Genomic DNA, 13663 nt, shown 5'->3' with positions numbered 1-13663 from the left:
GTCCACTCCCAGTAGTGCAGAAACCTCGAAAGCTAGTCTGCAGCCACAGAGGATCCATGCCATGTGCCCACGAGGCTTTTGGCACAATGACCAGAGGGGACCGCAAGCAGTAGTGCTTATTCACCTCTAAAACTTCAACTAGAAAGTGACTTTAAAAAGCTCCAGAGGTTTTTCATTTGGCATGCCTTCCTTATCTAACTCAGGGCTGCCAATGGAACGGGGTATTGATCTTGCTAATCTGCACTGAATTGTGATTCATACCAGAGGATAAATGCCTTCTGCTTCCCTCCTTCCAACTACAGAACTTGGGCTTATGTCCTTTTCTTCATCTTGACCCTTTTTCCACAGTTTCTTCACCTGGAGCAGCTGTTTAATTTATTACACACCTGTCTTTGTGGCTTTGTTCTCTAGGGAACAAGGTAGCCACGCTGATGACAGTTCAAAAGTCCCTGATCAGAAATTCCTAAGGCTGGATTTTAAACACTACAAGGGAATTTTACCAGACTAGCATACATAGTTTAACACATTTTTCAGAAAAAAGTTAACTCAAATCTGTTAGTAGCATTATTTGTACAAAACTCATTTGTAACATTCATTTCTAACATTTATATGTCAAAGAGATTTGGAGCAGAGATATTAATGGTGTCAAAAAACTAGTATCAACAGAAGGAAACCGAATCTCTATTTAAGGTCCCAGTTTCATTGCCTGTAAAGTAACAGAATGCTTGATCTCCAAGTTCTTCTTCAGTCTCAGACTCTATGATCCAATAAATGTTTCTCAGAACTGTTTGTGCACCCTAAAATTGCCACATAAATTTCCTCTAAATTGAACTAAAATACCTCTCTCCATACAGAATTGCCTCATAACATCTGCTTCTCTAAAGAAAAGAAAGTGCTTCACTAAAGGAAATATATAATCCCCTTTCCAATTAGAGCTGAAAGAAACTGTTTCTTAGAGTAGTATCAATCAATCAAAAGTCATTTCCGTTATGCCTTTTGTGGACGGTGCGTTGTTGAGTTTCTGGGCACACTGGGATCATCGTTATGATGTTCTTCCAGATCCCCTGCCCCTCACAGAGGAGAATTAGCCCGATAGAGCCCCCCATAACCAAGATACTAACTGTTGCTTTCTCCACTGAGGATCCTCCTTCAAAGTAGCAAAGGACTTCCTTGTAAATTCCTTCCATACACCCTCCGAGCCTGACTTCAAAGGACTAATCCAAGCTTGTTCGATGAAGTGGGCTCATGCCAACAATACCTCAGATATTTTCCAGTGAGGGTTAGAGCAGCCCCTCTCTTGGTGAGGCATCTGAGTTAAAACTGAACTGGATTTGAAGACTGGGGGAGCTCAGGTCCTCCTAGGGCAACTCAGAAGGGTGAGGCCCTTTTCAGGGTTTGAGCCCTGGGTAGAATGAACATGTGTGGTTGGTCTGCTCTTAAATACCACCAGAGGATGACCCAACTGGCTCGGGTTTTTCCAAATTGCCTTGGAATCCAAAAATAATATGAATCTCCTTTTGACTTTATAGCACAAAACAACCCTTAAAGGTAGATTTCATATAAAATAAATTTTTGGCACTAAGCAGAGCAAACAAAAGTTTCTACTAAATTTATTTGCTTGCTCTGTTTCTCATCAAACTCATTATACAAGCAGAACATCCAGCTTAAAATGTAAAAACCCATTGATATAATATTACAATTGAGACCCTTAAAGAACAGATAATGTGAGGGCTGGGTGTAGGTTACACCTTTTATCCACGATGGGAAATTTATTCGTGGACTCACCACTTTGTTGTGAGCCATCAGCTGAAGGATGCTGGGTGTCACCCTGCTCCAAAACTCCAGTGCGGTCAGGATCGCCGTGAAGCTGAATTCATTCTGACTTTGGACATTTGTAGCTACGGCACTTTGTTCGCAATATACGGTCCAGAGCTGAGCAAAGATAAATGCGTGGAAGAGAGAACACATATGCAGCACGGAGGTCTGAAAAGGAGGAGACAGGAGCCATTACATTTCAGTGGGCTACAGTGCTCCACAGGGCCCATCCCACACGGTCTCGGCCTTCTGAGGAGCACGGCTGAAGCACATCTACTTCCAGAGATCGGAGGCTGAAGGAGTTCTCTATGAGTTGCGGATTCGTGATTCACCACCTTAAGACAATCTGCTTTCGCTCTGTCAGTGGGAGTGTGCTGAGAGAACAAAGCATCTTTCCAAAGAGAAGGCACCTTAGCTTGCAGAACGCTACCCACCGCCTTGCCTGTTAACGACAATGACGTTCTCATCCCTAAACTAGATCAGGGAGAATAATCATTCTACCATCTTGAGGTGTTTCCTCGCCTGTGACATGGGGATGATAGTACCCTCCTCAAAGAGCTGGCGTTAGGAGGAATCAGGTGGCATATCTGAACACATCGCCCAGCAATGTGTTACTAATTATACTATTACCAGTAGTAGAAGTGGCAGCAGCAAGCACTAGTGGTGAGCACGGACTGAGCATGCACCTACAATGTCCCAGACACCGTGCTAAAGACTTTCCAAAGATCGCTTCCATAATTCTCAAACCATCCCCTCGTCTCTTTTACAGATGAAAAACTGGAGCTCAGAGAGGTCACAAGGTCAAGGTACCTTGACAACGATGACCAAGTACCATCGTTAGGAATCAAACGCAGCTCTGGCTTGAAATACTAGGAACTGACTGCCTGGCCCCTTTTGCAAATATCATTCAGGCTGTTTGGACGGTGCTCTACTTTACCACAGAGTCAGCTTTCCCTGGCCCACATCCCAGCTGCTCCCAAACCCACCCTGACTTCCCGGAACTTGCCTAAACTTGTGAAGGGCCCTTGGCTTCTCTTAGCTGATTAGTACCAGTGTGTCTGGTTTGCTTACACTGGCTCATGACTGATGCCTGCCTTGGGTTTACTTTATTCCCTTAAGCACATCATCTGTCTCTACAATTTACTAAGTTCCTCTGTGTCGGTGATTCCAGCGTGTGCTTTAGTGAGTTCCCAACTGGCCTTCTTATTTTCATTTTGAATCTTTATGGATCTATCTCTAGAGATGTGAGTTGCAAAGATAGTGCACGAAAAATCAGAGCATAAATTTTCCTCCAATTCATATTTGGTTCCAAAAACTGATCATGGGATTTTTATTATATTTCTAGCCTTTTATTTCTCTTCATTATTTTGAGACAGAAATGCCTAGGAAGCTAACTCTTGCCTGCCTCCATAATTTATCTTTATAAAAGTAAACAAAGACAATTTAAGGGGGAAGAAAAGACAGTGCGGGAACTTAAACAACTTTAAATAAGGCATTAGCACAAAGTCGCTTTCCTAACATCCACAGGAGGGCAAGTGATAAGATGCATTTTCTTCTCAGAAGAAACATAACAGGCTGATAACGGTTTCCATTAGCAATTTTGATGCCTATGGTCTTAAGGTTGGAGAAATCGCTTACCTTTGATTGCTCTGGAAATCCAATCAGGATGACAATGAGATGGTCTGCAATATGAGAGCCGGCATCCAGAGGTATGGGCAGGCACGGAGAGGAGGCATTTGGACACACCGCGTTATGAGTGAGGGAGCCCAGGAGCAGCCAGGACAGCAGACGGATGCGGGAGATACACTCGATGAATTCTTTTGGCCTATCAAGTAGAAGGAAGTGTTAACGGCAATTTTTATGGTTTCCGTTTTGTTGGGCGGCTTATTGATGGCATTAAAAGTGTGGTTTTATAGGCGATTACATACAATAAAACACCCAGGTGACAGTGCCAACAAAATGTATCTGTTTTTCTGTATCTGTATCTGTATCTGTTTTTCTGCTCGCCCTCTCTAATCCCGGACCATAGCTGCTTGAGCAACGAGCAGCTTCTGGTGACAACACGGGATTAAAAATCATTCTTCCACCAACCTTGCTGCCCTTCTGACTAGCTGCTTTTTCTAAACTCTTTCCTTTCTTCTTAGAAAGTCTCACATCCCCACTAGAGGGGAAGGAATAGAGGCGGAGATATAACACACGCCACCCATTTTCTTGCCCTGCAGTCATTGTCTCCTGCTGCTCTCCTGCCCTCCTGCCCGCCTCGCCCCAGCTCCAAGCCTTTGCCGACCGTGCAAAATGGAGTGCTCATAGAAACCAGCCCATGGGCCCCTCTCCTTTCTCCGCCTCCTTGCGCTCTATTTCATCTTTGCCATGGATTTTGTTCAAGCCACAATCTAACATGCTCCTTGAAGGCAGAAGTTATGTAAGTGCTCAATAAATACCTATTGATTTATTTAACTAGTTGAAATTAAGAGTTAAAATTGCACTTTGAAGCTCCAGGTTTTCGTCATCCATCAGGATATGGCCGAGGTTTTCGTAGGAGGGGAAGTTCCTGTTGCTGTCAGCATAGCATGGAAGTGCTCGTGTTCAAAAATGCTGCTAGGTCAGCAGGTATGGAGATGAGGCTCACCTCCTACCTTCCCCACCATCACACTGCACTCCCATCAATCTTCAAGGCATTCATTTGCTCTGAGTCCCAGAAAACTCGGGGTGGTTCCCTGACTCACCGACCCTCACTGCTAAAATAATAAGGGCCTTACCCTTGTTGCATGGCAGAAGGGGGATGATAGAGCCAAGGCAGGTAGCGAATCACAGCCTTGTTATCTCTGTGGTTGCCCCGTGAGATTTCCATGGCTGTAATCTGAGCCAGCCCAACTTTGAGGTGTCCACCAAAAGTATCTTCATGCAGAGGCTGGGAACATGTCTTCATGTGGCTCTGCAAAAACAAATGGTATTTCATGGCTTTGGCAGAGTACCTGGAAAACTCCTGGTTGCTCTTTAAAAAGATCAGGTTGTCATTCCCTCACCTTCTGTCACCACTCCCAAGTATACAACCCATTTAAACTTCTTCAATGGTTTCCCATTTTTCTTAGGATAAAGGGGGAGAGGGGAAATTCCTTAGCATGGCCTAAAAAGCCTGGAATGATCTAGTGACTGCAGACCTCTGCATCCTACCCCTTCATCCCCTCTACACTGGCTCCCTCCCATTACCAGCCTTTGCTTGTGCTGGTCTCTCTGCCCGAAACACTGTTCCTGCCTCTCTTCACTTAATTGACTGCTATTCATTGTGCACGTTTTAGCTCAAGTGTCACTTCCTCCAGGAAGTCTTCCCTGACCTCCCTGGCTAGGCCATATCATCCTATTAGAAGCTCCTATACCACTGTGTACCCCTTCTTCAGAGCAATTATGAAAGTCACAATTTTACTTTATGTTATATGAGATTTTCATTAAAATTGGCACCTCACTACCCGACTATAAATTAAATGAGCATGGCTACTGTGTCCTTTTGCTCATTGCTGTATCCCTACATGCCCAGAACAACACCAGGCACATTATGGGTGCTTGGTACATATTTGTTGAATTAATGTAGAAAAGTTCCTTTTCTTGGTGTGGCTTAGTGGAAAGAGCACTGAAATGGAAACTGAGACCTAGGCTTCGGCCCCAGTTTAGGCCACTTGCCACTTGGCCTTTCTAATCTGTCTCCTAAATTGGAGGGTTGGATTATATCTCTAGTCCCCAACCTTTTGATCATCATGGATCCTTCTTACTGTTTTTCTCTGTATTTTGAAAGTGGTTATAAAGCTAGCTCAAGTGTTTAGGTAACGAGATCTCCTCTTCTTGACACTTGATGCCAAAGCCATCTGAGTGTGGGCCACCAGATTCGGCACTCAGTAACGAGCGCGTGGTCAAGTACAAGGGGGGCTTACTTAGGAATGAGTGGGTTCAGATACTGTGAGAAGTCACCAGTTTAAATTCCGATTCTACTTTCCACCTAGCATTTGCAAATCCATCCCTATCCCAAGAAGCACCTGGATCATTGGAGCAGAGTCTAGAAACTGAGTTGGGCGATGGAGGAACCTCATTTGTAGCTGATGAGCTTCTGGGACGACTAGATCCTGTTTAACCAAAAGGATCATTTAGTGCCAGGTTGCTGTCTGGCTGTTCCTTGGACCATGTTTGGATTCCCTTCTGCCCTCTGTTCAGGGCCTTCCCCAAGTCTCTCAAGACTATCAATCTTTTAGCTCCCTAGTCAACTCACGGCAAGGAAGCTGACTTACATCAGTGATTCATCCCACCCTGTGAGGCACTCAGTCAATAAGCTCGACAACTTTGCTGGGATCTTGTCCACATGCAAATCAGAGTTTGTCCCATCCCTTGTCTTTAATCATTTTCTTGAAGAAGAGAGCTTTGATGCAGATAACCATGAAAGGCTTATGTTTGCATAATGTGTTCCAGTTTACAAACGTCTCTTTGCACGCACTGTGCCACATCAAACCTCCTAACAGTCAGTAAAGGTAGATATTAGGCTTGTGTCACAAATGAGGGAACTGAGGCTCAAAGGTAGTTAAATGACACCACATGGCATAGTGAAAAGAGAGTGATCTGGTGCCGCTACAGTCTTAGGCTGACCCTGACTCCACTGCTTATCGGTAGCGCCACCTTGAGCACGAATCACAGCACTAACCCAGGCCTCGGTTTCTACATCTGTAGAATGGAGACGCTTTAACAGGGGGCAGCGGGAGAACTGAACGAATGGCCAAAGTAGAGCCGTGCACAGAACTCCTGCCATGCAAACAGCCTTTCCTTTCTCTTTTCCCTCTTGCGCAGGCTGAACTCAGTTCTCCAGGCTCCCAAGACAGGGACTGTTAGCACCACAGCTGCCGCCCCAGGTAACAATAAGTCCCATCTGGTGTGCGTAAGTCCCTAAAACTGCCTCTGTCTTGCTCACCTGAGAAGTGAGCAGTGTAGGTAAGCCCTCTTACCTTCAGTTTGGTGAGAGTGTGCATGTCCGCCATGAAGTCCAGCACTTCGTTGATGTACTGCCTCACACACTCCATCGCGGCCGTCCCACACTGAAACACAAGGACACCGCTGGGTGGGCCCTCCAAGCCACCGCCTTCACTTTGGCCCTGACTGCGGTCACTGTCTTGTTGTGACTTCACGCTGTTTACTAACGAGTTGTTTCACATTCTGGAGTTCTGACTCACTCCGTTACTCTCCACCGTCTGTGACTGTCTGCCCGCGGTTTGGACAAAAATTGATAAAAGGTTTGTGGCGAAGAGGTAAGAAACGGGCGGCCTGGGGTAGACTGGGTTAACATGCTTTTTTCCCACTGGGTGATCTAACTGATTTTTGTTTGCTTGTTTTTGTTCTTGTTTGTTTTTGTTTGCTTTTAATATAATTTATTGTCAAATTGGCTAACATACAGTGTATACCACGTGCTCTTGGTTTCAGGGGTAGATTCCCGTGATTCATCGCTACATACAACACCCAGTGCTCATCCCAACAAGTGCCCTCCTCAAGGCCCATCTGTTTTTGTTTTGTTTTTATTTTGAGAGAGAAAGAAGGAGAGCACAAGCAGGGGAGGGACAGAGAGAGAGAGAATCCCAAGCAGGCTCTGTACCATCAGCGTGCCGCCCAACATGGGGCTCAAACTCACAAACCGAGATCATGACCTGAGCCGAAACCAAGAGTAGGACCCTCAACTGACTGAGCCACTCCTGTCTGCTTGTTTTTAAACTGGTCTGGGGGCACCAAGGTGGCCCAGTCAGTTAAATGTCTGACTTCAGCTCAGGTAATGATCTCACAGTTCGTGGGTTTGAGCCCCACATCAGGCTCTGTGGTGACAGCTCAGAGCCTGGAGCCTGCTTTGGATTCTGTGTCTCCCCCTCTTTCTTCCCCTCCTCTCTCTCTCTCTCTCTCTCTCACTCTCTCATAAATTAACATTAAAAAAAATTTAAACCAGTCTCTATACAAAAATTATCTTATGTAGAGCCATTATGCATCAGAGTCTTTATGACATGAATCACCCTAAAACTACAGTAACCCTTATCACTCTGGGGAGTCTTAGATACACATAAAATACGTGCCACCTAATTCTAACACCAGAATCTCGAATCTTTTTCCATCAAAAAAGAAAAGTATATAAACAAACATCACATTTGCTGAAAGGGTCAAAAATTCTTATTTTCAAGTCACTTACAATCTAACTCCTTACACACAGCAGGCGTACTATTAAATAGATAAACGTGATTGCTGCGTTCTTGCTAGGGATAAAGCAAGAAAAAAAATGAAATGAAATGATCAGCTTCCCCACACGCACTGGCAGCATGTTTGGGAAATTTTAAAGGCAAAGAAAGCATACTTGTGTCTCTGGTTATTAAATGACATAAACCTGCCCAGGGCAGTGCAGTGAATTTAGGATTATAAGCAAAGAAAAGGAAACCGAACAGGCGGGCTGCTACATCAAAGCTGTATGAGAAAACCCACACATCAGGCCGGGTGTAATGTGGATGAAAAGCAGCCGTCTTTGAAGCCATCTGAATACTATGCTAAGGCCTTTCTTAGCTTTCTTTTGGAAAATCTGGAACATTATATACTTAACTAGCTCACCCAGTGGCTCTCATTTTCCCATATTCATGTAAATCTGCACAGCCCTGAACTGTATCACCTCCCATCTCTTCTACAATGTTACGCCTGTCAGTTCCTCTGACAGGATAACAAACAGTAAAATAAGGTCATTGGCGGTTCTGTCAGAGTGTTTTCCAAGCATTTCATATGTTCTAAGGTTTTCTTCTTTTAATTTAAATCAAGTGAAGGAATTATAAAAGGTTATTGTGTTCTTGCTTTTGGAATATTAATCCTTTGGTGCAAGAAAGGATTTCCCTCCGATTTATTCCATTTTCTCTGACCTTTCACATGTCATGCAAACAGGAGCATATACTCTGTTCTTTAATTTCTTGAAAGGGATTTGTTTCTCTCATAGGCAATATTTTATATCATTTCAGCTAGGCAAATGTCAAAGAAAATAATTACTAGGAGCATTATTCAATATTTGTCTTTTCACTTTGAATTTCAAAGAATGAGAGCAAAGAGTTTACTAATATGCAGTTACTTTTGCTCTAGAGACAGGATCTACATCTAATAAAAGCCTTAAAATATAGGATCATCTTAGGGAGCCTCTACACTTATAAAACAAAGCATGCAATTTCTAATCCCCCCCCTTTTTTTTCTACTTTGCAAAACATAAGCATAGCCCTGATGTGTTGTTTTAAAAAAAAGAAAGTCAAGCTCCACTTGTTTTCAAAGGCCTATATTTATTTCAATGGGAAACTGATGATAAGGTGTTGAAAAAGTACTCTAAACTCAAACACATGAACGCAAGTGAATCATATCCAATTCTTCCTTGAAACTTATGTCTGATTTTAAAGTTATGTTTCTTAGATTGTAAGGAACATATGCTCACTGTGGAAAACTTGGAAAAACAGAAATTAACAAAAATCACATAGTCCTAATTCTTGTCCTCCATCAGTGAAGCCACTACCACCGGTATTTCCTTCCAACGTGTTTTGAACACATATAACATACACATATACATATAATTTTTATAAGCCTGAGATCATTTTTTTGTAATGTGCTTGTAAATTAAATCCATCATAAACATTTTCCAATTATTTATTCTTTTAAAACTTGATGTGGTAGCCACATAATAGTCTTTTTTATAGATGTATCTTACTTTTTTTTTTATTATGAAATGTATTGTCAAATTGGTTTCCATACAACACCCAGTGCTCATCCCAACAGGTGGCCTCCTCAATACCCATCACCCACCCACCCCTCCCTCCCACCCCCCATAAACCCTCAGTTTGTTCTCAGTTTTTAGGAGTCTCTTATGTTTTGGCTCCCTCCCTCTCTAACCATTTTTTTCCCTTCTCCTCTCCCATGGTCTTCTGTTTGTACCTTACTTTATTTAAACAATACACTAATGCTGGTCAACACCAAAAAAAAAAAAAAAAAACCCAAAAAACCACAATCTGATTTAACAATGGGCAGAAGACATGAATAGACATGCTTCCAAAAAAGATACCCAGATGGCCAACAGACACATGAAAAGATGCTTAATATCACTCATTGTCAGGGAAATACAAATCAAAGCCACAATGAGATATCACCTCACACCTGCCAGAATGGCTAAAATTAAAAAGGCAAGAAATAACAAGCATTGGTGAAGATGTGGGGAAAAAGGAACCCTTGTATAGTGTTCGTGGGAATGTAAGCTGGTATGGTCACTGTAGAAAACAGTGTGGAGGTTCCTCAAAAAACTGAAAATACAAATACTGTAGGATCCAAAATGTCTACTACTGGGGATTTACCCAAAGAAAACAAAAACACTAATTCAAAAAGACATGCACCCCTATGTTTACTGCAGCATTATTTATAATAGCCAGGATATGAAGGAAACTTAAATGTCCACCCATAGATAAATGGAGAAGGAAGATATGGAATGGAATATTATGCAGCCATAAAAAGGAGGAGATTGTGCCATTTGAGACATGGATGGACCTAGAGGTATTATGCTAAGTGAAATAAGGCAGACTGAGTAAGACAAATACCAAACGATTTCACTCATACATGGACTGTAAAATAATAAAGAAGTATAAACAAACAAATAAAAAGCAGAATCAGACCTATAAACACAGAGAACAAACTGATGGTAGCCAGAGCAGAGGGGTGAGGGTGGGCAAAATGAGTGGAGTGGGAGACACAGTTTTCCAGTTATGAAATGAAGAAGTCACAGAAATAAAAGGCACAGCATAAGGGATATAGTCAATGATACTGTAATAGTGTTCTATGGTGACCTAGCCTAGGGGTGAGCACAGCGTAACATAAAAACTTGTGGAATCATTACCTTGTACACCAGGAACTAATGTATCCTTGTGTGTTGGCCATACCCAAATTTAAACAATTTTTTAAAAAACAATATGCTAATGTTAGATCTTAATTTTGCTTCCATATTTTTACTATTTTAAATGCTGCTTTAATAAACATACTTTAATAAATATACTCTTTACGTGTGTATTAAATTATTTTCTCAAATATATTACCAGAAGTAAATTGTCAAACTGTTTTTCAGCAAAGTTGCACCAATTTTCACTACCACCAGCAGTTCATAAGAATGCTTGTTTCACATCATCAATAACTTTAATAATTAAGAAAAACCTATTGAGTTGCTAGCTGATTTTAATTTTATATTTTAAAATATTTTAATACTTTATATCAATTTACAGTTCACTGATTACTAGTGAGAGTAAGAAGTATATTTTGAATGGCTTATTGGTCACTGGAAAGGTTCCATAAATGGATTTTCTTATTAACTTTTTTTTTAATGTTTTATTTTTTTGTTTTTGAGAGAGAAATAGTGTGTGCACACAAGCAGGGGAGAGGAGAGAGAGAGAGAGAGAGAGAATCCCAAGTAGGCTTTCCGCTGTCACTGCAGAGCCCCATACGGGGCTCAGTCTCATGAATTGTAAGATCATGACCTGAGGCGAAATCAAGAGTCAGTCACTCAACCGACTGAGCCACTCAGGCGCCCCTATAACTGTTTTTGTTTTTTCATTGCTATTGGAATGTTTGTCTTTTACTTGTTGACTTCAATAAAGCTTTTATTTATTAGGGATATTATTTTTTAAGCCAGCACAGAGGTGGCAAATGCTGTTTTAAAGAATTAAACAACCAGGAAACTAGTGAGTGTGCAGCAGAGACTGGCTAAGTGCTCACAGTACCATTTCTCTTCCTCCCTAGCATGTGCCTAAACCAGATTTCCCATCATTGCTTGCAGTTGGGTGTGCCCATATGACAGTTCTAGCCAACAGGATGGGAGTAGAAGTAATAGGCATCATTCAGACCTGGCCCATGAGAACCTTCCAATGTACCATATTCCCTTCTCTTTCCCCAGCCACCAGCTGATTGCAGAGAGCTGCACGTAAACTTTCATTTGAAAGTCCTCCTTCTTCTGCTAATCAGGATACCCATTCAACCTTTATATGAGCAGGGTGCCTGGGTGGCTCAGTTGATTAAGCATCGGATTTCTGCTCAGGGCATGATCTCAGGTTTGTGAGTTCGAGCCACGCATCGGGCTCTGTGTTGACAGCTCAGAGCCTGGAGCCTGCTTTGGATTCTGTGTCTCCCTCTCTCTCTGCCCCTCCCCCACTCACACTCTGTCTCTCTCTCCTTCAAAAATAAATAAACATTAATTAATTTATTTAATTAATTAAACTTAATTTTATTAAACTAATTAATTAGTTTAATTAATTTTTAAACTTTATATGAGCAAACAATAAACATTCTGTGTGTTAAGTGGCTGGGAATTCATCACATGGCATCCTTCATCACCCTAACTACTAAAAGCTCTTTAAAAACACATAGTCTAGGGGCACTTGGGTGGCTCAGTCAGTTAGGCATCCAACTCTTGATTTCAGCTCAGGTTATGATCTCACAGTTTGTGGGATCAAGCACCATGTTGGGCTCTGCACTGACAGCACGGAGCCTACTTGGGATTCTCTCTCTCCCTCTCTTTCTGCTCCTCCCCTGCTCATGCACACTCTCTCTCTAAATAAACTTTTTTTTAATTTAAGAAGCATAGTCTAGTAATTCTACTCCCCAAAATCTATTATAAAAAATAGTCTCAAATATGGACAAAGATTTAAACACAAAGATGTTTCTCATATATTAGTTACAACTGCAGAATATTGAAAATAATGAAAATATACAAAAATAAGTAATGTTGCTTAATATTCTCTTTAATAGGTTATGTTTATTTAGCATTTACTATATGTCTGGCATTATGCTAATATGCTTTACATACATTATCTCACTCAATCCTCAAACTAGACATTGGGCCCTATTATATCTCATTCTATAGATAATACAAATCAAGAATCGTAGGTTAAATAACTTTCCTGATCACACAGCTAGTAAATGGCAGAACTTAAACTCTGGTGTGAGTCTAACCCCCGTGCACTTAACCACTATTTTATGGTGCATTTGCATGAGGTAATAACTCTGCAGCCACCAAACTTTGGGGTAAATGCTTATAACATATGAAGCCAGAGCCACATTTATATACTATGGTTTGAACTATGTTTAAAAAAACATGCACAGAAAAAGTTAAAGTAAATACATTAATATGTTGGCAATAAAATTATCTCTGGGTTGAATTACTATTTTTTTCTCTGTCATAGAATTTCTCCACATCAAAAAAATTAAATAAACAGCATTTTAAAAATATAATGTTTAGCACTGTGGGTAAAATTGGTATACTTATAAGTGTAAATAAATAAAACCCTTTTAGAAAACAATATGAGAATACATACCATCAAGATAGTCCTACTCTCTAAGGAATTTATGCCAAGGATATAATTCAAAATAAACATAATGATGGTCTTTGTAGAAATATATGTGTGTGTGTGTGTGTGTGTGTGTGTGTGTGTGTGTGTGTGTGTGTGTACATACTGGCAATGAAACTGGAAAGTAAATAAACTTCTAACAATATGGAAATAAGCAAATTAGCATACTGAATAGATCAAAATATGAAAAAATTTTCCAAAACAATATTTCTGATTGGCAGAGGGATTACAGCTGATCCTTTTTCTTTTAAATTTTCTCTATTAAAAATTTAAATAATTTTTTTCAATGAATAATTAATATCTCTAAAGTTTCTGAGTTTCACTGCAGTCAACTTGCTACCAATGTTATTGTGGTTTCTCATCCTTAGCCCTTCGGTGAGAATCTTAACCTATTTTGCCAAATAGTTCACTAATGGGAATTTTTTAATTTTCAGAGGAAATAT

The 13663-nt window shown here is 41.1% G+C and overlaps 1 protein-coding gene across 22 annotated transcripts in view; it reads right to left on the bottom strand.

Moving 5' to 3' along the window:
• The window catches only part of UNC79 (unc-79 homolog, NALCN channel complex subunit), a 266834-nt gene that overhangs the window by 22065 nt on the left and 231106 nt on the right, over positions 1-13663 (bottom strand). For all 22 annotated transcript variants that reach the window (XM_019462133.2, XM_019462137.2, XM_053889744.1 and 19 more), the window contains 4 exons: positions 6798-6887; positions 4575-4750; positions 3454-3640; positions 1786-1983 (listed from right to left, as the gene is read on the bottom strand). In XM_019462133.2, the coding sequence (XP_019317678.2) occupies positions 1786-1983; positions 3454-3640; positions 4575-4750; positions 6798-6887 (651 nt within the window). The remainder of the gene's footprint in view (positions 1-1785; positions 1984-3453; positions 3641-4574; positions 4751-6797; positions 6888-13663) is intronic.

This window comes from Panthera pardus, unplaced genomic scaffold, assembly GCF_024362965.1.
Source record: "Panthera pardus isolate Hobbes unplaced genomic scaffold, ASM2436296v1 HiC_scaffold_24, whole genome shotgun sequence".
In the NCBI taxonomy this organism is placed as follows: domain Eukaryota; kingdom Metazoa; phylum Chordata; class Mammalia; order Carnivora; family Felidae; genus Panthera; species Panthera pardus.
This window is presented reverse-complemented; position numbering and strand designations above follow the sequence as displayed.